Source organism: Oreochromis aureus, linkage group 22 (genome assembly GCF_013358895.1).
Source record: "Oreochromis aureus strain Israel breed Guangdong linkage group 22, ZZ_aureus, whole genome shotgun sequence".
In the NCBI taxonomy this organism is placed as follows: domain Eukaryota; kingdom Metazoa; phylum Chordata; class Actinopteri; order Cichliformes; family Cichlidae; genus Oreochromis; species Oreochromis aureus.
Genome location: NC_052962.1, coordinates 16,856,557 through 16,877,638, shown reverse-complemented (window position 1 = coordinate 16,877,638; position 21,082 = coordinate 16,856,557). Strand labels below are relative to the sequence as shown.

Genomic DNA, 21,082 nt, shown 5'->3' with positions numbered 1-21,082 from the left:
GGGGGAAAAATCTGCTTTAAGCTTTGTTTCAATGATGAAAAGATGTTACTCTAAAAAAAATTGCTGTAAAGAGTTAGGGACTTGGAGTGAATACTTACAGTGAGCTTTAAACAATGTTGTGTAGGTGGAGATCTCCACCTAGTGTTCAGTTTATGCAGTCAGCAGCTGCTTGGACCACATGGGCCTGGACTGTAATATTGAATGCAGGTCCTGGTTATGCAGCAATCTTTTGTTGCACCAATAAAATAAATTATAATTTAAAAATCTTTGACAGATCTACACAAATATATTTTAACAAACAAACAGATATTAAAAATGTGTAGCGAGTCGTATTCATTAAAAACTACATGCTTCGATTCTGATGTTGGTCTTCAGGGACTATGATGGTTGAATATTAAGAAAGTTTTTCCATATTTTTCATTAAAAAAATAATGTACATGAAATTTTGGGCCGCAGGGCCCAAATAAATACAACTAAATAGAATAACTATAAATTAATAAAACATAGTTCATGAAACAGTTTAAAAACTCTTGCACATTTTTTATTGGAATGAAAACAGTCATGCTACACAACGGTCACATTAATCGACAGCAAAACTACAGAGAAAGTGCTGTTGTTACTCCGAACATAATGCCCGGTAAAATGAGATGATTAATACCTTATTGCTGAATTCATTTCAGTTTCAGAAACAGAGACAGCTCACAGTATTCACTACCTATTTACCGCTACTCAAATATAGCACAACAAATCAAATAAACATAAAAAATATAATAGAATCATAATAAATATTCATTAGTGTTCTGAGGTTACAGTAAAACAGAGCAGCTAATGCTGTAAACAACATGTTACAAAAAAGAGGAACAGGAGTGGGCAAGCAAAATCTCCCAACAAGTCACGAAACTGGCACTCTGGTTTCAGAGGATCTAATCCTCTAAATTTGCTGAAGAGTGAAGTTCCACCTCTGATCTCAGTACCTTTGGAGCAGATTTGTGTATTAGTCTATACTTGTGAAACAGCAGGCGAATGCACACATTATTCTGATACAGAGGTCACATTCTCAGGCTTTTGATGATACTGCCATTATGTCAGTATGTAAAATATAAATCTATATCCATTGTCATTCCAGTGTTCCAGTGGAGCTAATCCACTCCTCCAGTGAATTAGCTTTAAAAGCACTTTAGGTACCTTTAATGCCTAGAGATCCCACACCTTTCAGTAGTAAAATGCAATTGTTCTAGTGCAAGTCTAACCAGATTATTAACAAAAGACAATCAAATCAAAGTATTCTTGCTTGTCATCACACAATGCCATGAAATAACACTAAATTGCAATGCAGCCGATGTTAACAGAAACAAAAACATTAAACGACAAGATTCGCCATGCGTGACTAAAATGTAATCACAGTAACTAAAAGCAAGCTGCTTAGTCACTTGGTGTTTGCAAGGCAACACAGCTGAGGTCAGTAATGTGTTATTTTAAAGAAAATGTCGTACATTAAACTGACCACATGGGGGCAAACTAAGACAGGGAGACAGTACTGTCGGATTATTGTAGTCTGGCACAGTCACATGATTTTTTTTTTTTAATAATATGTAGTGTTGTCACTGTCAAATAAATAGAAAGCATATGTGCACCTGCACCACACACACTCACACATGCACACTTACTCATGCTAGAGCAGTGCATGGCTAAAAAGCGTGGAGTGATCATCTTTCACCCTGTGAAGGAGAAGCAACTTCCCTGCTCCTACAAAGTAAGAAGGAGAGGAAGTGGGGAATTTGTGCTCTTCGTCTTCATCTCCAGGACTCCCAGGATACTGGCCGCGTTAGTCACACAGTCAATAAAAGTTTGGTCAGTTCAATTAACAAATAAAATCCCGTGGAGGTTTCATAGTTTACTTCGCTTGAGTCTCTACGTACTACGTACCGCTGGTTGAAGTTTTATGAAGGTTAGGAGGCAGAAAAGAAGCCTTGAGTCCAGTTTTGCTTCTATATGTCTCTACTGCCTTTGTTATGACCTTTTATTGCCAGGGGTCACCCAGGGGCATCTTAGAAACTTGAATGTGCATTTCCACAGGGCGATCAGGTGGATGGTCCCTCCTGTAGGTGACAGTCTTCTCATTGGTTGTAGGAATGTATGACAGATCCTGGTGTGGGAGGGGACAGGGGAGGGGGGGCAACAGACATATGCGGTCAGTAATATTGGAGTCTGACATGAACACAGATGCTCACTTTAGAAGATTTCTTCACTATTAGTCCAAAATACTACATACTACAGTTCCCATAATGCCTCACAATAGAGTTGCCTTTTTTTTCTCCACATGACTCCTACATGTCATGTATGACGGATGTTTCCGTGGTTACAGGTTGTGAGTGTTCAGATTAGTGGAGAACTTAAAGTGTTAGTCTGTTTAATTGTGATTTATTTCTGGTAAAGTTGGTAAATTTGTTGGTAAAGCCAAGATTATGAGTTAAGAGGTCATTTTCACAGTTCTTTTGAGGCCTTTTCAGGTACACAGAGGATCTTAACCTCTTAACAGCCCCCAGGTCACTGGGTTTGGTTAATGTCCTCCCCTTTTTACAAAATTTCCGCCTGCTTCAAACACCCACATGGAAAAGCTTTTAACAGAAACTCTGTGGCTTTATTTGAAATCTAAATGCGTCCCCTATTTACTGAAAGTTTGCATGTGGCTAAACATGCTAAACTTGGATATTACACAGGTAAACTAAAAGTCTATGTGGCCTTTCCCATGACTGAGAAGTGGAGAGTAAGTCTTTGTTACTCAAAAGCAAAACTTCCCCCTGAGAGTAAAATGTCATAAAAAACATCAGCAAAGAACTGTAAATGTTAACTAGACAGATGGTCCTGATTCTTAAACACAATCCATAATCGTCAGTATCATTAAGATGATATGCAGCAGTGCCATGAACAGGAACCCCCTCCCCGCCCCTAACCAGTAACCATTGCTAAGAAATTCCCATCTTCCTCTTCTCCAAAGTGCTGTATGTCATTATAAGGTCAGAAAGCTGGAAACTGTAGATGCTGAGCTGGGAGTTGGGAGGAAATGTAAAACACAGCTGTACCTCTAAGAGCACACTCACATTCCTCACTGCTGGTTTCAGCTGCCGGTACTACTTCACATAAATATCCTAATGAACCTTTGCTGCTCAGGGCTCCAGGGACACTTTGGCTCTCGTTTAAAATCAGGCAGCACTGAGAAATTCCTCAAGCATATCAGAGAGCTAACCTTTCCAGTGCAATGGTACCCTGCATCCTCAACAGTGCCCCCTGGTGACCACCGCCTCTTCTGCAGCAACAGCCGGGACACTGCCACAACCACCAGCCCGCACAACACAGTCAGGGCGCACACGCTCAAGAAAGTTCTCACCAGCCGGAGGCTGCTGCTGACACAGTCTGTAGACACACACACATAAACACACTCAGTTTTACTGTGGAGAGCTATAACATTGTATTGTTCACTGCTGGGGACAAAAGTTTGGAGTATTTTTTGATCAAAATCATCTTTGAGCAACATGAAAGTACAGATTAAATAAAACTAAAAGTACAGATTCAACAATATGAAACTGTGCAGAGCTAATCAGGTATGTTTCAGTGGCTCTCAACTCAGGTGTAGGCTTTGTATGGTATGTTTTGGATGTAAACGATGGACTTGCATGAATGAATTTGAAAAAAGTTACTAAAAGAGGAAAGATACTGCCCACTGAAAAACAGGGGAGACAAAAAGGCAGTACAAAGCAGAGCTACTCATTTAAATGACATATGACACACACACACACAGAGCTCGCTCGGTGGCAGCTGTACCAGTATTGCCGTACTGAACAGTCAGCTGGCTGTGTATCTGCTGGGGAGCATGTGTGGATGACGGGCTCATTGCTCGACACAAAGAGCCCAAAGATTGCTCTGATATTTTGTAACAGAGTTACCATAGAGACCTGGCTCCTGCTGCACCCGGGAGGAATGGGTGTGAGCAGGAAGAGAGTGTCCCGTTGGGTGTGGGGTGGGGTGGTGGAGGGAAGCTTGAGGGGATAGGGGGAGATGGAGGGGAGATGCACAATGAGCAGTGCTGTTCCAAAAATTGAAAAAGGGTGGGGTGTAAGGGTGGCGGGGTGATCTGTAACACTTAGATGTGCAATAATAATGTGTGTGTGAAACTGAGGGCAAATGTGAACTGTGGGGTTTAAAATTGTGTGTGTGTGTGTGTGTGTGTGTGTATGTGTGTGAGTTTTGACTTTATACCTGGTCTTGTGCTAATAAGAAGCTGAGCCTGACCAGACTTCGAGCTGGTCTGAAAGCGAAAGCTGCTGCGACAGCTGTCGTTACTGATGTACATGCAGTGAATCCACATCTCCCCTGCTTGACCTGAAAATACAGTCAGAGAGAGAGAGAGGGAGCAGTGAGACCCAGACATAGATCCAAGATCCAGAACAAATCCTGGAGGGTTAGTATAAACAAAACAATTGATCGGAGCAGTGCTGCCGCAGAGCTGCCGCAGAGCTGCTCTGTTTTATAGCTCCTCTTGTTTCAATTAAATTGAATTCAGGTTTGTTTATATAGTGCCAAATCACACAACAACAGCCGCCTCAAGGTGCTTTACACGGTACCCTACAGAATTCTGCAGAAAACCCCAGCAATCAATTGACCTGCCTGTGAGTGAGCACTTTGTGGTAGGAAGGAAAAACTCCCTTTTAACAGGAAGAAACCTCCAGCAGATCCAGGCATAGGGAGGGGCGTCCATCTGCCTTGATGGGTGGGGGTTGTGAGGGGAAAGAGAAGAGAAGAAACAGAAGCAAAAAGAAAAAGAGAGCATAGGGAGACAAAACACAGACTAAGGGAGAGAGAAGACACAAATTTGATGAATTTAATGCTGCTGCAGTGGTATATAAACACATGGGGAGTGAAAAGAAGAGAGTGGAGAAGAAGTGCTCAGTGCATAACAATGTATGACATGAAGGCAACCTTTTTTTAGTAAAACCAAAATAAGTAATTGAAGATCTGTGTGCAATGAGAATCTGACTATACAAATCCTCTCAGTAATCTGGGGTCTTGATTCTAGTTCGTGACCAACTGTTAGACATTTTGCATTTTAAAGCTAAAGAAACAGACTTTTAGGAGTCAGTGGAGAACAAAACTGAGCTAAAAGGACAGTGAATGGTGGGCTTACACTCATCAGGTGGTCAGAAATGCAACTCTAACTGTATATAAAAGATGTGTCTGAAAAAATAATGTGATGTAGAGGCAGTCTTTCTAGTGGCCAGCAGGGGGTGGCATCTCTGGTTGCAAAACGAGGTCAAGATACACAGTTATCTATGGGAAACCCAACTTTCCACTTCATTTATGACTTCAGCAAATCCTTGCCTTGTGAGTTTATGGCCTCTGAAGACAGTTTTAAGTCATACTTAATAAAACATGGTGTTCTTTTTTCATTTCATTCATTTTCAATGATTGTATTATTTAAGGTAAAATAGGTGTTAAACAGGATATGGTTTAGTTCGGGGCTACCTTGTGATTGACATGTTGCTATCATGCAGTATGCTCAGTTCTCAGTGAAATCCATCTGTCGCTCTGTTTCTAAATAACCAAATGGCTTTGGCACAAAAATGCAGGCAATGATCTGCCAACATGTGCAACAGCACTTCGTGTAACTTGTCAATGTCGCTTTTATAGTTTGCCAAACTTGCCAAAAAAAGATGAATACAAGCAGCTCTAAGGGTTGCTTGTCAAATAGTAAATACGAAGTAATATATTTCAAACCCAAGAGCAAATTCAAACTGAGCCAATGCTTTTATTAAAATCAGCTAAATCAGTCATAGCTCCAATTAAAGAAAAAAAACTTTTTTAGTGTCCACAAAACTACAAATATGTAAACCTGAACCTGGAGGTTTGTTCCTGTTAAAGGGGAGTTTTTCTTTCCTGCTGTCGCCAAGTGCTTGCTCATATGGGGTCATATGATGGGGTTTTCTCTCTATTATTTACTTTGAGGTGCGATATAAATAAATGGAATTGAATCACACCAGCTCTACCTGACACGTCATCCATGTAGCTGACCAGCGGTGCACAGGTGTGGTTGCACTGTCCCGCCTCTTTTTGGGTCAGACCATGAGAAAGGTGGCAGCCCACACACGTCCTAAGATACAAAGCAACGCAAACAGAAATAAATCATTACAGTTTCAACTTCAAGCATACAGCTCGATCTGTCAGAGCTCCCATCGTGCTTAGTGGTACCAAATATAAGTCGCTAATTACCAGTATGACTGGCAGGTGCTTTGGCATGCAGGGCAGCGCTCGCAGAAGTCTCCGGAGTGTTGGGGGTCGTCGCACACGCACTTACCACACACACACTTCCCTCTCCCGCTGCAAAGCAAGCCATTTGATGACTGGCAGGTTGCTGTGGAGATGGGACAGCCGCAGCTATCACCTGTCCATCCATCCTCACACACACATTGACCTAGCACACACACACCCCGACCTGAGAGACAAGAGAGAGATGAGAGGAAAAGGCGTTAGTCATCTTGACATTTGCAGTATCACTATGAACTAATTTTCAGAAGTGTGCCCCACTTACTTCCACACAACAGCCCGCCCTCGTAAGGGCAGGAGAAGTCGTCTAATTCGCAGTATTTCCCGTACACTGCACCGAGCCTGCTCTGCTCACAAACACACCTCCCACACTCGCACACTCCGCGGCCGCTGCAGACCACATCAGACCCATCTGCTTTGCAGTTCTTGTTAGAATCCGAGTCCTTAATCATCCCGTAGTTCGGCCTCTCCTCCTGATTGTTGCCATTTTGGGTCTGTTTGCATGGTGACGCGTTGGCATCACGGCATTGTCCCGCCGGTCCACATGTGCACTGACATTTAGAGCGGACCCTCACAACAGTGGATTCGTTGTAACCCACGGGGCGGACCATGACTGTCACATCTTCATCTTTACCGTCATCAGGACAGGAGTGCTGGCCAATTGTGATATTGAAGTAGACCTGCGTAAAACAAATATGTTTATAAAGAGCAGCAGAGGATGTTGAAAGAGGGATAGTTGTATATTTATATGGATGGCAAGGTCGGTTGGTCATTTGGTGCACCACCCTGGCCGAGTTCAAAAAGAACTGCTGTAATATTTTATGCTATGAATCTCACCGATTTAGTGATAGTGTCTTGTTTCCCTAGCAACAGCAGGTACAAATTCCAGTTTCTTCAGTACTTTTGTTCACGACTAAATGACCACATCTCATGCCATCCTCATTAGTTGACATACTAAACTGAGGCCCTCAGTATTGTCCTTGTGAGCATGCTGACATAGACATTTACTTCAGAGAGTCGATCTTAAACATCCTCTACACTTCCACAGCGATGTGGATTATACATAAATCATTTTTCTGCACCAAACTGAGGCTGTAAATCTAAAAGGTGTGAATAAGCCAACTCTCGCTGCATGATTACAGAAATCCCTAACAGCTCAAACAGTTGGATAGGAAAATGGATTCTTAGGATGAATTTGAACAATTATTCAGTTGGCTGATGTGGAAAGTTGTGCATGCCAAAGCTTTGAGTTCACAGTCAGCCTTTCTATTGATTTTTATCTCCATTCTGGTAATTGTTTCCATAATTCGTCTCTAATCCACCCACAGATTAAAAAGCCTGAGTTTCTTTGTACAGTGGAGTAACTCTGTAGAGCAGTGATTTAGTATTGCGAGGTTCAATAAAAGTTTAGAACCCCCAAAATGTGATGAAAGAAGTCTCACAGGAAGCTAAGGGGAGAAAAATAATTTCCAAATGCACTGAAGATGCTATAATTAGTGCCAAAGCAAAGGTCTCTTTGGCTGCTACAGCTAAACATTTTGTGAGAGTAACCTCTGATAAAGTCATGCTGCTTAAGTAGGAAAACTACCGTGCACAGCTGAGAAATATCAAAAAGTGCTCTCAGCACCGGTGAAGGTTTCTTTTTCTCCGCTGGATAACAGAACAGGTATTAAGCAGTACAAGTCCAATGACCTAATTCTAAATATAAATGTCCTATTTGTCTGTATCGAGGCTCTCATGTTAGGTGAGGTAAGGATTTCTGGAGGAAAAGGTCGCAAAATCACATGGAAATGTTTTCCTCTTAAATACAGCCCGTGTAATCCGCTCAGCTCGGATTATTTACCAAATCTTCTCTGTCACGTAAAGCTCTCAGTGCGAGGGCGTTTGTGTATGTCAGGATAATCTGATACAACTAATATATGCCTTGTGACATCTCTGGTGGCTCTGACGCTGCTGGGTGTTTACCGTCTGGTCGGGCTGCACCCCCGTGCAACTGTTCTCTGCAGCAGTGGATCCATCGGGGCAGAGAGGAGTTACAGACACCCAGTACCTGCTGACCGCCTTGTCCTCCACCGACACGGACACCACCACCTCTGATAACAACCTCTGGGCACATCGAAAACAGAGAGACAAGCAGCATTGCGTTGAGAGCCTGATATAAAGAGCTTACTGTGCTGACTACAAAGCAATGTAGGTTAAGATAAAAGGGAATGCTAAGAACAGCTTGAAATTTTAATGAACGTAATCTGTGTGAGTGAACAGCAATGACGAAAGAAAGGGGGGGAAAAAGAGGCTCATTAATTAAAGTTGTCACATGTTGCCTGAAAGCCCTTACTGTCGCCCTCTCTTTCTTCCTGAAATACAGGGTTTTATGGGAACAAGGAGGTGGGGCCGAAAATAGCATCTTTGTGTTCCTCTCTGATTAGGACACATGGTTTCTGTGGGGATCTGATAGCCATTATAATGCCAGCTTCTGTTCAGGCGGCGCTGTTTGTGTATGTGTGTGTGTTTTTGCACGTATGCGTGGCTGCGCACCCGATTCTGTGGATTCGGCAGATTCTCGGAGCAAACAATGGAGCGCTGTGCCCGAGGCAAGATTATACTCTGCCAACCGAATTAACCCCGTGGTGAGTCTCCCTCACCCACACACACACATACAAAACCTTAACCTTCCGTAACCTCAAATTCTCGTCTGTGTTGTTTCTTGTTGTTTTTCTTTCTTCAGGCTTTAGGTCACTCCCCATCATCTATTTTCCCCAACTTTAGCACTTTAAGTTTGAGATCATTTAAGATTTTTCTTGCATTCCCCGTTTTCAAACTTCAATTTCTGGGGTACACATAAACAGGACGCACTTTTCAAACAGGAAATGCGCTATTACTCAGTCCACATGATTCAACAAGTCAAGGGGAACAACAAAAGTTCGTGTTGTTTCAGCAGACCGGCAGCAAACTTTGTCTCAACATTTCTGAGCCAGGAATGTGTGGGGCTGTGATTCCAGCTCTCACAGCGCTGCTCTTCTCATCTCTCCCACCTTTCACTTGTCCCCGTCTTTGTCCAAAGAATGAATAAGACGCTACAAAGAGGACAAAGAGCCTACGAGGGGAGGTGTAGCTGAGTGCTTTGTACCTTGTATGCATCCACCACCAGATCTATGAGATTTGGAGCCTGGAAGAGGCCTAATTTTCCCAGGTAGGAGCCAGGTAGCAGACGCATCAGCTCCTGGAAAAGGAAAGGGAGACGAGAGTAGAGAAAAACGTAGTGCTTTTAAAAATCTTCCCCTCTCAAATGTGCTCCTGAAAGGAGCAAGATATGTTCACGAGTCAAAACTTGAGAGTCTGTGGCTGAGTGTATGCCTTCTCAGTATATTACTAAGTGCACGTGTAGGGGCACATTACCTCATACCACTGGTATTGCTGCTTTTCCACAGCAAAGATGGAGTAGATGTGGTTTTCAAGGAGCTTATCAGACAACTGACCCAAACTGGGATGGTCCTAAAAAGCAAAGTAAACCTCCTGTCACCTCAAAGCCTGTAGTAATTCATGTGGTCCACATTAAAGTGAGACTATGTGAGCTTAAACTTGCATTAAATGCTCAGTTTGATGCTTTAGCTCTTGTAAGTTCCCTCACCATCCTGGTGCTGCCTTTGTAGACGTTGTCCTCCAGGTGACACAGGCCATCGTGTGGCACGACGATCCCTGCCAGCCGGCTATCCAGGGCGAGGTGAGAAGGCTGGTCGGTCATCAGGAGCAACAGACGCTTTGCCTCTGGTCTCCAACCAACAGCCCTCTAAAAGACATGCAGAAAGAAGGCAAGATGCAATGTTATTTTTGGCCATTAATTTAGCAAAATTTACATATTTTCATCCTAATACCAAAAAAATTCAAACACAAGCAGAGATCTATAGAACATCTCTGCAGCCTGTTTTTGCAGAGTGGTTTTTGTTATTCCTTTAAATCATGAGTTATTGACATTCATACGGAGTGATGTGGAAAAATGTGCATGCTTCATGTTTTAAGGATTTACAAGTGTGGGAAAAAATGCAAGCTGAAACATTTTACACATCTGAACTGGATTATTTTCCATGATGATCAGGCTTTTCTGTAATGTCCAATTAAATAAAGAACCGGGAGTCTCGATTTTTATGTCTGTGACTCATACAGTGACTCCTTTCTCTCAGTGTGAGAAAATGAGCCAGTATGCACGTGTGTGTGTATTTAGGGAAACCTAGTGAGCTTAGAAGTAGGCCTGGCATAATGGAGAGTCTATTTCTAGACTGATGACCACCGTGGTGTTTCCCTCCGAGATGGTTACTCAGGGGCCCCCTGCATGGTGTGACACATAACCCCCGCAGAAGCTATAATGTAAGCAATTGTGAATCTGAGTATGTGTGTCTGCCATACCCCACATGTGGTGTCAATACTTAGCGGGATTCCTGTGGCAATATGCATTGCTCTCAGGGTGCCACTATTCTTCCAGAAAACAGTAAACGCTTCTTTTAGATTTGCAGATTTAGCACCTACTCAAAACTAGAAAACACCCCTTAGATTTACATATACAGCATCTAATCTACCACTTGGTTGGAATAATGGAATCATGGTCAATATAATTTGGCTTTTTAACAAGAATTCACAAAAGTAACTGTTTATGTAAAGCAGAGGAAATGAATCATCCATTCTCTTCTGTTTACTCTTATCAGAGTCGGGGGGGGGGGGGGGTTGGAGTCTATCTATCTAGTCTATCTACCATAGGGCGAGAGGCGGGATACACCGTGGACAAGTCACCAATTCGACACCGGGCTAAATTAATCAACATTAATCAAAAATATATAATAAATAAGTCACTGCATAAATATTCAAACCCTTTAAAGTAACTGAACTAATTCAACACAGCTCCAGCCAATTGTAGTTTCACAGTTAATGAAGTGCAGATTACCAAAGTGCAGTGAATGTGTCTCAAGTTACTGTAGTATAAAGACACCTGTGTGTGAAAGATCCAGTCACAGGTTAATCGGTATTCCTGGCAACAATTACACCATGAGGACAGAAGAACGCTTCAAGCAAGTCAGGGAAAAGATTAGGAAAACTATAGGTCAGCGTACGAGTCACTGAAATCCCCTGGAGTTCAGTTAAATTCCTCATCACTGGAAGGAGTATAGCACATGTGTAAATCTGCCTAAAGCAGGCCATCCTCACAAACAGTGACTGTGTGAGAAGGATACCAGTAAGGTGGGGGCCATGAAGACACCTATGACTACTCTGAAGGAGTTAAAAGCTTCAGCACCTGAGATGTTGCTCAAGTTTTTCACCAGTCCAGGCTTTATGGAAGAGAGGGGGGGAAAGGATATCTCTACTAAAGTTCATCTAAAAGCATGTGGGAGTCTCCAGAGTCAACTGGAAGAAGAGTCTGTAGTCTGATGAGACCAAAATCAACTTTTTAAGCCGTCACACTAGACACTTTGCTAAGGTAGCGCCAGACATTCTATATATTTTAGCAAACAAACCATCTCTGGCAAAATATAAAATGAATACAGCAACGATAGGTAAATCCTGGAAGACCATCTGATTCAGTCTCCAAGGAATTCCAACCTAATACAATGAAGCGAAGCCTTCAGGCAAGAGCTAGACAGAAATGGTTTAAAGTCAACAAGGTGGGTGTTTTGGAGCGGTTGAATCGAAGCCCAGAGCTCAAGCCGATGGAGAATTTGTTGTTGGAGTTGAAAAGCACTGTTCATGCCTGACCCTGTGCAACCTGACAGAGCTTGAGGAGTTTTGCAAAGAGGAGTTGTGTAAAATTGCAGTGTCCAGATGTGCAACCATGACTCAGACCTCTCCACACAGACTCAGTGCTGTGATAGCATCCAAAGGTGATTTTACCAAATAATCACTTGAATTAAGATCCAGAAAAACAAAGCTGGAGCTGAGCTCATTCCCGATGAGGCAAAGTGAAATTTGTCCTGTGCTTTGACCAATTACAGAGCTCTCTGGGCTGAAGAGGAGCTTGTTATTAACACACATTTCAAAAGCCAGAAGTCTCGCTGGTGTGTAGTGAGCATTGGGGTAACTTGCACTACGGAGGCACCATTAATGCTAAACAATATAGACAGGCTATGGAGTGACACATGTTGCCATGGAGATGATGTAGTTTTTAGGGAAGGCTTTGATTATTTCAGCAACCTAAACTAATACATCTGATGGATTATAACAACAACAATTATGAGAATGCAGGGTTGAGCCGGTACAATCGAGTAAGGGTGGCAAAACTACATTAATTGGTCCCCTCGCTTCCCTAAAAGAGTGCTGTCACTATACGTCACTAACAGCCTCTGAGGGGGTTTTATATGTATTCATGTACGCCAACTACATATGAACAAATGCCCACCTGGCAGACCACAGCTTGCAGCATGGCATCTAGTCCTCCTTCAGGTGTGTCCATGTTACCAGAGATGCGCTGGCGCTTGATCACCCGCGTAAACTCGCTCATATTGCTCGTCATGCTAAGGACATGGTGGAAGCCGTGGGCTGGTCGACAGCGTATTTCAAAATCGCTTGTGAGAGACAAAAAGAATAATAAATTAAAAATGAGGTCCTGTTTGCAAGATTTGGAACTGCAGAGCTATTTGTTATATGCTCAGCTTATCCTGATGACAATGTTGCCCCAAGCAACTAAAAAGCTAAATATCTTTGTATATATTTTTATATGATCACTGAAATGATGACATCACTCTTCTAGTGTATCATTTTATCTGCAAACTCTAGCTAACGAATGATCTTACCTGCAGGGATTGTTGATCTTCGAAGGATGAACGTTGATGTAAGGAGAAACGGGCTTGTCCACAAATGAGCCAAAACCCAGCCAAAGGTCTGAGGAGTGCTCCGTCATACGAAGGGACAGAGCTACACCCACCGTCTTCAGCTGTGCCGCACGCAGAAAGCAGGTTGGAGAGGTAGAACAAGGACAGGTAAAGAGCGGCAGGCGAGAAAGGAGGCGTGCAAGAGGATATAAAATAAGAAGATTTGGAAGATGATCCAGAATAAATCAGGCACATTAGACAAAAAAGAAGCTTATTTACCTCCCATTTCCTCTGCTTCATTTAAAAAAAAAAGTTTAATCTGTAGTAGTTATAAAGTCAGTGTCCATCTCACTGGGCCCACTTATTACTGTTTATAGATCCTGGTGAGACTTCTCATTTATGCAAGCCTTGACTTAATTGTGTTTCTACACAGCAAATAGTCCTTGCAGCTATATTTATATATAGAACCTTCGAGAAGAAGGCGTGGAACAAATCCTCACTGACTCACTGAGCAGCAAAGTGACAGACGAGCATTTTCACACCTACTTGATCAAGGTTTTCCTGCATAGAAGCCGATACATCCACCAGGTAGTACAGGTCCACGGGATAACGCTCCAGCTGCTTCACCGACACTATGAAACTGGCCGCTGAACCTAGAAACAAAAAACACACGCACAACATAAACTGCAATGAGCAAAAATTCAAAAACACTGCATGGTGCACTGCAGCACCAGCATCTCTGTGAAGCAGAGATGCAGTGAAACATTTGTTAGGTAGAGGTTGGCTGAACTGTCCGGACTGCAAGGCATCTTCCCTTTACTCTCACTTTGCTGCTCATCTATATATATATGTAGTTACCAGGAAGGACAGCGATTTCAATGGAAGGGGACTAACTGCACTGCTATTCACAGCAGCCGAACCAGCTACCAAAAGCTCAGATTACAACACACACACACTCACACTTGGACTGTGACTTCATTTAGTGCTTAGGGCACCATTTCTCCACAATAATGTCTTTATTATAGTTTTTTTCCTGAAGGCTTAAACACTAACAGTGATTCTTGAAGCACCCATCTCGGAAACTGTTAACACTTTTAGCCAGTGAAATTTTGAACACCCACCGCTTGGTGCTGTATGCTCCCGTACGGCGCTGCAGGCAGTACTCGCTGTGCTGCCGAGCTACTAAATACAGCACCGCATGTGATGTGGATGAGGTCTTATGGCCTGATCCTTAAAGAAGGTGAGATTTTTCCCATTTTTTTGTTCCTTTTCTTTCCCACAAGAATGTTCTTATTTTCTGATATTGCACTGGTGTTCAGCACATTCACAAACTGCCCTGCTGGGCACACAAAATAATCAAAAACCACAAGCGCTGGTCATTTACACTATCGCCGCAATGGTGTGTTGTCTGCATACTGAATACATTTTTAAGAGTCTGATCGTTTTTACGCCCAACCCAAGTTATCACGTCATCTACCTGGTCTGAGGGTGATGCTGATGTCTCTTGGGGAAACTTGTGTGCTGCTGATGGTGGCGTTGACCTCCACCTTAACCTCTGACTGCTCCATGAACTCCAGTGCACAGCCCCTCCTGAGCAGGTTAACTGGCAAGTCACAGCGCTGACTTAGCCCCGCCCCATCTAGAAAGTCCTACAGGTGAAAACATAAAGTTCAAAATGGTCAGTTTGCCCTTCATTCAAAATATGCTGGTTTTAAAATCCAACCCTGTTTCTAAAACAAGTTAGGATGATGTAAGGAAGACAGCTTCCTTACTAGTATAATTTGTATTGTGGTAACTTGCACAGCACTTTAGGAGCACCTTTGCACTTTATTAAAAGCACTTTATTGAGCACTGCACTTTAAGAATAGACTTGCACATCAATAACCATTTGCACGCAAGAGGTTTAATTATTTATTGAATATTTATTGAGTTATTTAATAATTAGCAGGTGGCCTTTTGTTTCAGGTCCTGCACAGCTGCTCCTCACTGAGAAGTGTGGTGTTTGTCTGTGTGGAAAGGTTGTTACTGGGAGCAAATAAGGTCCACTGCCAAGTAAAACTTAGGCAAGTGTGTGTGTTTAAAGTCTACAGGTAAAAGTGTTGGTGCAAAGATCTTTTCTGTGTCCTCTCCAGGGTGTTTGGGCAAATATTTCCCCAGTGGTCCCGACACCATTTAAAGGTTCCAGGAGAGGCCATGGGTTAAGGGAGTGTGAGAAATCTCTATACATGGGTTTTTAATAGAGTTAAGGTATAAAGTTAAAATATAACATATTTAATTATCAGAGAATGGTGAAAATGTATTTATTTATTAACTCAAATTGTGTATTGTATATAGATGGTGGAATGCTAGAATTTGGTAAACTCACCTGAGAGTAAATAATGGTTTAGTCCTAAACAGCTGAGAGTATTTAAGGCTGCCATTTGTCATTAGACAAGAGATTGTTGTTGCTGTTGGAAAGCTTGATCTACCATTAACTATCATGGTGTTAGATACATGTGGGCAAATAAACCATACTTTGTCTCAGTCTTCACCGTCACTGTAAATTCATCTGCAAAAGCTTTGTCACAGATGATGTGGGAATGGATGGATGAGCAAATAATTTAAACGTGTCCTTGAAAATAGCAAAAAGATAATAAAACCTGAAATGTCATTGTTTTTTTTCCAAAAAGCAAATTCACTTCCAACAAAACGCTAACAACACTGTAGGTAAAAATGTCTCCAAAAGGTGACAGAGTAATCTTTTTGCATTATCTTGATGAATTAAGCAAAGCCTTCTTTTACAAAACAACAATGGGAGCATATGTGACTTCAAAGCCTCCAATATTGAATATTAACGGTGCCTTTGCACATGTAAGTTACTCACGCCATGTGCACTAATGAATACAAATAACAGATGGCGGATGTTGAGATGGTCTCTCTCTTCTTCAGCCCACGGGAGGCGGCGTATTTGATTTCCAAAAGGACTTTTGTTTGGTCAATTTTGCACCCTCCTAAATGAGCTTGGGCCCACCCATTGCAACTGTATTTCTGCATCTTGTGTATATCCTTTTTCCTCCTCTTCATTGTGGGGATAAGTGTGCATACAACGACGATCTGTGAGTTGGCTGACGTTGGTTTTAAAAGTGCTCTGAAAGCCATTAAGTGATTTCCACTGTGTAATTGAGTGCTGCCTGAGGGCAACAAATCAAGGCCATTCAATGTTGGATTTCAGCCTTTCTTTCACCTTTGTTTTCACAGATTTCTCTGGATTCTACATTATTTTATATACTGCAAATAATAATAGGTAATAATGGCGTTATATATATGTTCCCCAGTTAGTTGCCTTTTAAAACACATTTTATCACCCTCTAAATAAAAAAATATATCTTGCTGGTTACAAGTTCAAATGAAGTGTATGTTTCAAAAAACAACATGTTTGAAATTCATCAATTTTATTTAACATTATAAATTTTAATATAGGAGAAAGTCTGTAGGGTATAGCTCACTTGCAATTTTAAATTCTATAAACAGAGCATACAAGAAAGCCATGTTTTCGCTGTAATCTCATCTGTATGATGAGCACATCTCCTTCAGCCAGTCTGGAGCAAGAGCGAGAGTAAACAATTTCAAGGTCAGAAGAAAAATTATAGATTTTCTCTACACTTGTGCCGACGTCTCCCGCTACATCAATTCAAAAATGTATGCCTAACACTCGGCGTTTAAAGGCTGTAATCTAGTTAATGTTTAACCCATTAGTTGATTTTTTAACCTTTGCTCACTGTGAAGTATGTAGTGAAAGACTGTGTGGTTCGCTTCACACATGCTGCAGACTCCTGCACACTGACAAACATAAAAAAAAAAGGATTTACTTGCGACGCTTCTGGAGCCCTTGGGCAACTTTTGATCCGTTTCTCTTTCTCCTGCGCACCTGCCTGATGTCACAGACGTGCAAAGCCTTCCCTCGTTTATTCCACTCAGGGAAACATGCAATACTGAAACCAGTTTCACAATTAATCAGTGGTTTCATTTTTCATTCTTATTGCTTTCAGTGTGTTTGTATTGATTTTTGATGGAGTTACCCCGACATGAGAGCCATGACTGTTTTTGCTATTGGACCCTTGAAATTACTCATCAGTTTCAAGTATCAGGAGGAAGTGCCTGTTTGGATTTACTCGTGTCCGGATTTATTCTCCGTGTATTCCAACACTGAGCGATGGAAATTTGCTCAGTGTTAGTTTGGACAGTTCAAAATGTGATTAGACGCCCTTATTGTCTTCAGATTCTTGATTAAGTTCTCCTAATAGTCAGCTGCCACAACAGCAGAGTGTAACAGTGTCATGCCTTATAGCTTTGGAGAGGCTTAGTGACCTTTGGTACTTAAGTCTGTAGCAAAAACTCTCACAAATACAAGGAAGTGGCACAAAAAACCCTGTAAAACTACACCCCTAAATATGTGTATTTACACTGTAATTAATCTGTCATGGGCCAGACTGAGTTCAGTCATTTTTTAAAAAGCATGAGGGGGAAACAGATAAGGGATGAAAGAGTGAAAATTTAAAAAAAAAAATCCACACAGCCAAGGAAAGCCGTGGTCTACAATAGGACCTGAAACTGTAGCAAACTATGTGACCAGGACCTGAACCTGAAACCTGGACTGGATTCTGTGTATTTATGGTGTTCCCTGTGGCTATAATTTGCCCTGTAACAACTCTGAATGCTAAAAAGTTTCAGACAGACTTCCCGGGACTTTCCTTACACAGTCTGTCTCTTCACTGGACTCTGATATTAACAGCCAAATGTGAACATGCATATTAACAAAAACTGTACCGGCACTGTTTAATACTTATCCAAGCATGGCTCTGTGAGTTTATATGACCTTGTATGTGTGTGTGTGTCTCTGTGTGTGTAGGAGGTAACGTTTGAGGGCTCACACACACACACCAGTGAACCCAGCCCCGCTTGATGATGTCAAGAAGTGTAGGACTTAGAGGGTGGGAAAGCACCTGAAGTCTGTAAATGCACACATGCTGACAGTCTGGTCTGGTATTTTCTATCTGTGTGTTGTGACTGGTGTGGCACCAGGAAGCTTTACAGCTCCTCAAGTCTGTTTCGGGGTGGGCTCTTTACGAGACAGACCGACACACAGACAGAGATAGAGGCATGGGCGGAAGCAGCAATACGTGTAAGTGTGTGGAGACTAAACACATGGATGGAAAAGTGGCTCTGTCTCTGCCTTCTGCCTGAGAAAACGTGCATGGAAACATTCACACGGGCAGCCGGCGCAACTCACACGAGTCATAACGCAGGCCGCCGAGCTCTAAGGTGCATATTATATTCACATTTGTGGACTGGATCAAAGCTTTGGTTCGTGTCATCTGAGGAATGCTGTCCAGTGCCTGCCACGTTTGTGTCTGACACACACAAACACACGTTCATACGCATTCCTACCTCTTTGAAACACCAGGCGCACTGTGGGCCACGGCTGAGGCAGTCTTTACAAGAGGTGACGCCAGGAGACCGACACACGCTGTCACCTGCTCAAGGAAGGGAGGAGGAAAGGTGGAGGAGGCAGCGAGAGAAAAATGATTGCAGGGAAGAAGAAAAAAGATAGGCAAGAGGAGGAGGGAAGAATCTGAGATTAGCATATGAAAGAATGTGTGTGTCAACACTTATTAGCCATGCAGCTGAACCCCTGTGGACATTAGACACTTCTGATGATAGGAGCACCACTTAGCATCTCATAAGAGGCTGTTCAGCACAAATCAGCCACCATCTGGAAGCAGGTACTGGATTTGCTGGAGTGGTAACCCCCCGCCCAACACCAATACACACATCCATACGACATCTAATCATGAGTCAATCATTTAGTGAGAATGTGCATATGTAGTCCATAACTAGGCACTCAAACAGGATATGTCTATGCAAGGTTTGCAGAAAAAAATACAGTAAGGATGCAGACTTTACTGAGTGACAAAGTATGGCTTTTTGTAGTGGAATTAATGTTGTAGTGTAGTGATTTATCTGCTGGAATCTAATTTTCCAGAGTTATTCCAGGGAGCTTCAGTGAGGTTGTAATGTAGGACAAAAGGAGAAAAGCTGCAGGTCTGAGCATCACTAACAGCGCACTCTCACCCAATTAAAACTCTTGGCCTCTGGCAAAAAACGACTGTGAAGGTTAATCATTTAACTTCTAATTTTAAATGTTCGGTAATGTGCTCAACACAGAGGGCTGGAGTGGTATCTGCTACTGTAGTGAGGCTGTCATTACCTCTCATCAATAACTAGTTTGTAACTCCTCCACATGAGCCAAATGCCCATTACGAGTCTTTTACGTTACCTCCTGCAGAGACTACAGAGGGGATGGAGGGGAAGCTAATGATCGCTTGACAGTGATAGCTACAAGATGCAGGCTAATTGCTGAGATGGGATGTAATTAGCCCCCAATGAGCATCCACTCACCGGCACTGAAGGATTCTCCGCTGAAAGTGGCCACCAAACAGCAGAGCAGGAGGCACAGACAGGCGCTGTCGTATGTGCGTAGCCAGGAAGTCATATTATCCTGTCCACACCGGGTAGGAGACCGGAGCCAAGCAGCGAGGAGACACGGGAAGCGGAGCTGTACGGCTACTGGAGATGAACCGGGGGAGACCGGACACCGTGCGTTCGCCGGCGCATGAACAATAACCGCGAGTGCTGGCCCGAGCCGCGGGACATCGTGGTTCACCCAAATAGCCCTCTAATCCCGGAGAGGCATTCACCTCGACCGGTCAAATCAGCTTACAAGCGCGCTCCCCCGTGGGCCACGAGAGGAGGTGAAGCAATCGGCGGAGTGCGAGTCACCTCCATCTATTTCCACCCAGCCGCAGGTGTGCGACGCGTCCCCGAGAGCTTCTCACAGCTTCGCCTCACAGCTGATGGTAAAAGTCTCATCCCGGGACAGAGCACAAGCCGAAGTTACACACGGGAGAGCCAATCAGCGCTCAGCCGGCGCGCAACCGACATGCTGAGTGAACATCATACGCCGAGAGCAGGAGAATAACCGTGTTTTAACCACTGCCATGGTAACCACGCCGCTGTACGTACGAGAGAGAGAGCTCAGAAGGGGAGGGGCGTATGTGTCTGTGTGTGCGCGGGGGGTGGCTGACAAATAAGGAGAGGAGGAAGAGAGGTGAACAAGGAGGAGTTGCGGTGCGGTGGATTCCGAGCTGGTGTTTATGTTGTTTCTTAAGGGAGCCGTAAGGGGGGGCGCTGTGCGCGAGGACCTGCGTGGATGGATGATGTGTGGGGTAGTTGGGGGGGTGGTCAGTAAAAACCAGAGCTCTCGCAGAGGGGTTCACAGGCTGGTGCTACAGCGGACAGGGGGAGGTGACGGGGTGGGGGTCTGACTCCATTGTGCGCAGATTCCAGTGACATAGAGTAACCTCCTCGCCGGCTGCTCCGCTGAGGAGAGCCAAAAATACTTAGTAAATAACTGAACGTTTTATCCACGAGGAAAACAGCCACGAAGCAAGAAAACGCGTAGCAGCCCAGACCATCTTTGGCCTGCTCGTATCTGGTAGAGGTCCTTAAGGTAAAAAAGAAAGAAAGAAAGAAAGAAGAGAGATGTTTGTCTTGGCTCCAGGCCTCAACGGCGACGGTGAATGCGCCAACGCGCAGCAATAAGATCGCGTTTATCTGCTCTTCTTTGGCCTCCATCTGTTGCTCAGGAGCCTGGAGCAGACCCAGCCGGCCTCTCCTCTCATTCATTCATCCATTCATTCACATAATTTGTCCAATGGGAAATTTTGGAGTGCTGACACCTCCCCATCCACACTCCAAGCAGTCACCCTCAATTATGATAATGATGCAAACACACACCCCTCTGTTTTCTAAGTGTGTGAAACATCCCTGAAAAGCAGCTTCCATGCAGTCTCTTTCTCTCTCTCTCTCTGCCCAGGCTCAAGTCTCTCCTCTCTGCAGGCTGAAGGTGGCAGCGAGGGTTTCGTGGTGACCAG

General features: G+C 43.4%; 1 protein-coding gene across 3 annotated transcripts; it reads right to left on the bottom strand.

Annotated features, from left to right (window-relative positions):
* Positions 1–519: 519 nt before the first annotated feature.
* On the bottom strand, positions 520–20,139 carry itgb8 (integrin, beta 8). Of its 3 annotated transcripts, none has more exons than XM_039605787.1 (16): positions 19,548–20,139; positions 18,537–18,622; positions 14,587–14,758; positions 13,656–13,762; positions 13,092–13,231; positions 12,698–12,863; positions 9,947–10,105; positions 9,715–9,810; positions 9,446–9,538; positions 8,284–8,424; positions 6,584–6,998; positions 6,265–6,487; positions 6,033–6,145; positions 4,258–4,380; positions 3,248–3,414; positions 520–2,146 (listed from the first exon to the last, which is right to left on the bottom strand). In XM_039605787.1, exons 1-16 carry the CDS (start codon positions 19,639–19,641, stop codon positions 2,021–2,023), a joined length of 2,421 nt encoding a protein of 806 aa, XP_039461721.1. In that variant the 5' UTR covers positions 19,642–20,139; the 3' UTR covers positions 520–2,020. The 3 variants fall into 3 exon arrangements, with proteins under 3 accessions (XP_039461721.1, XP_031612778.2, XP_039461722.1); XM_031756918.2 differs by having other exon boundaries at positions 6,042–6,145; XM_039605788.1 differs by lacking the exon at positions 18,537–18,622 and having other exon boundaries at positions 19,548–20,138.
* Positions 20,140–21,082: the final 943 nt, after the last annotated feature.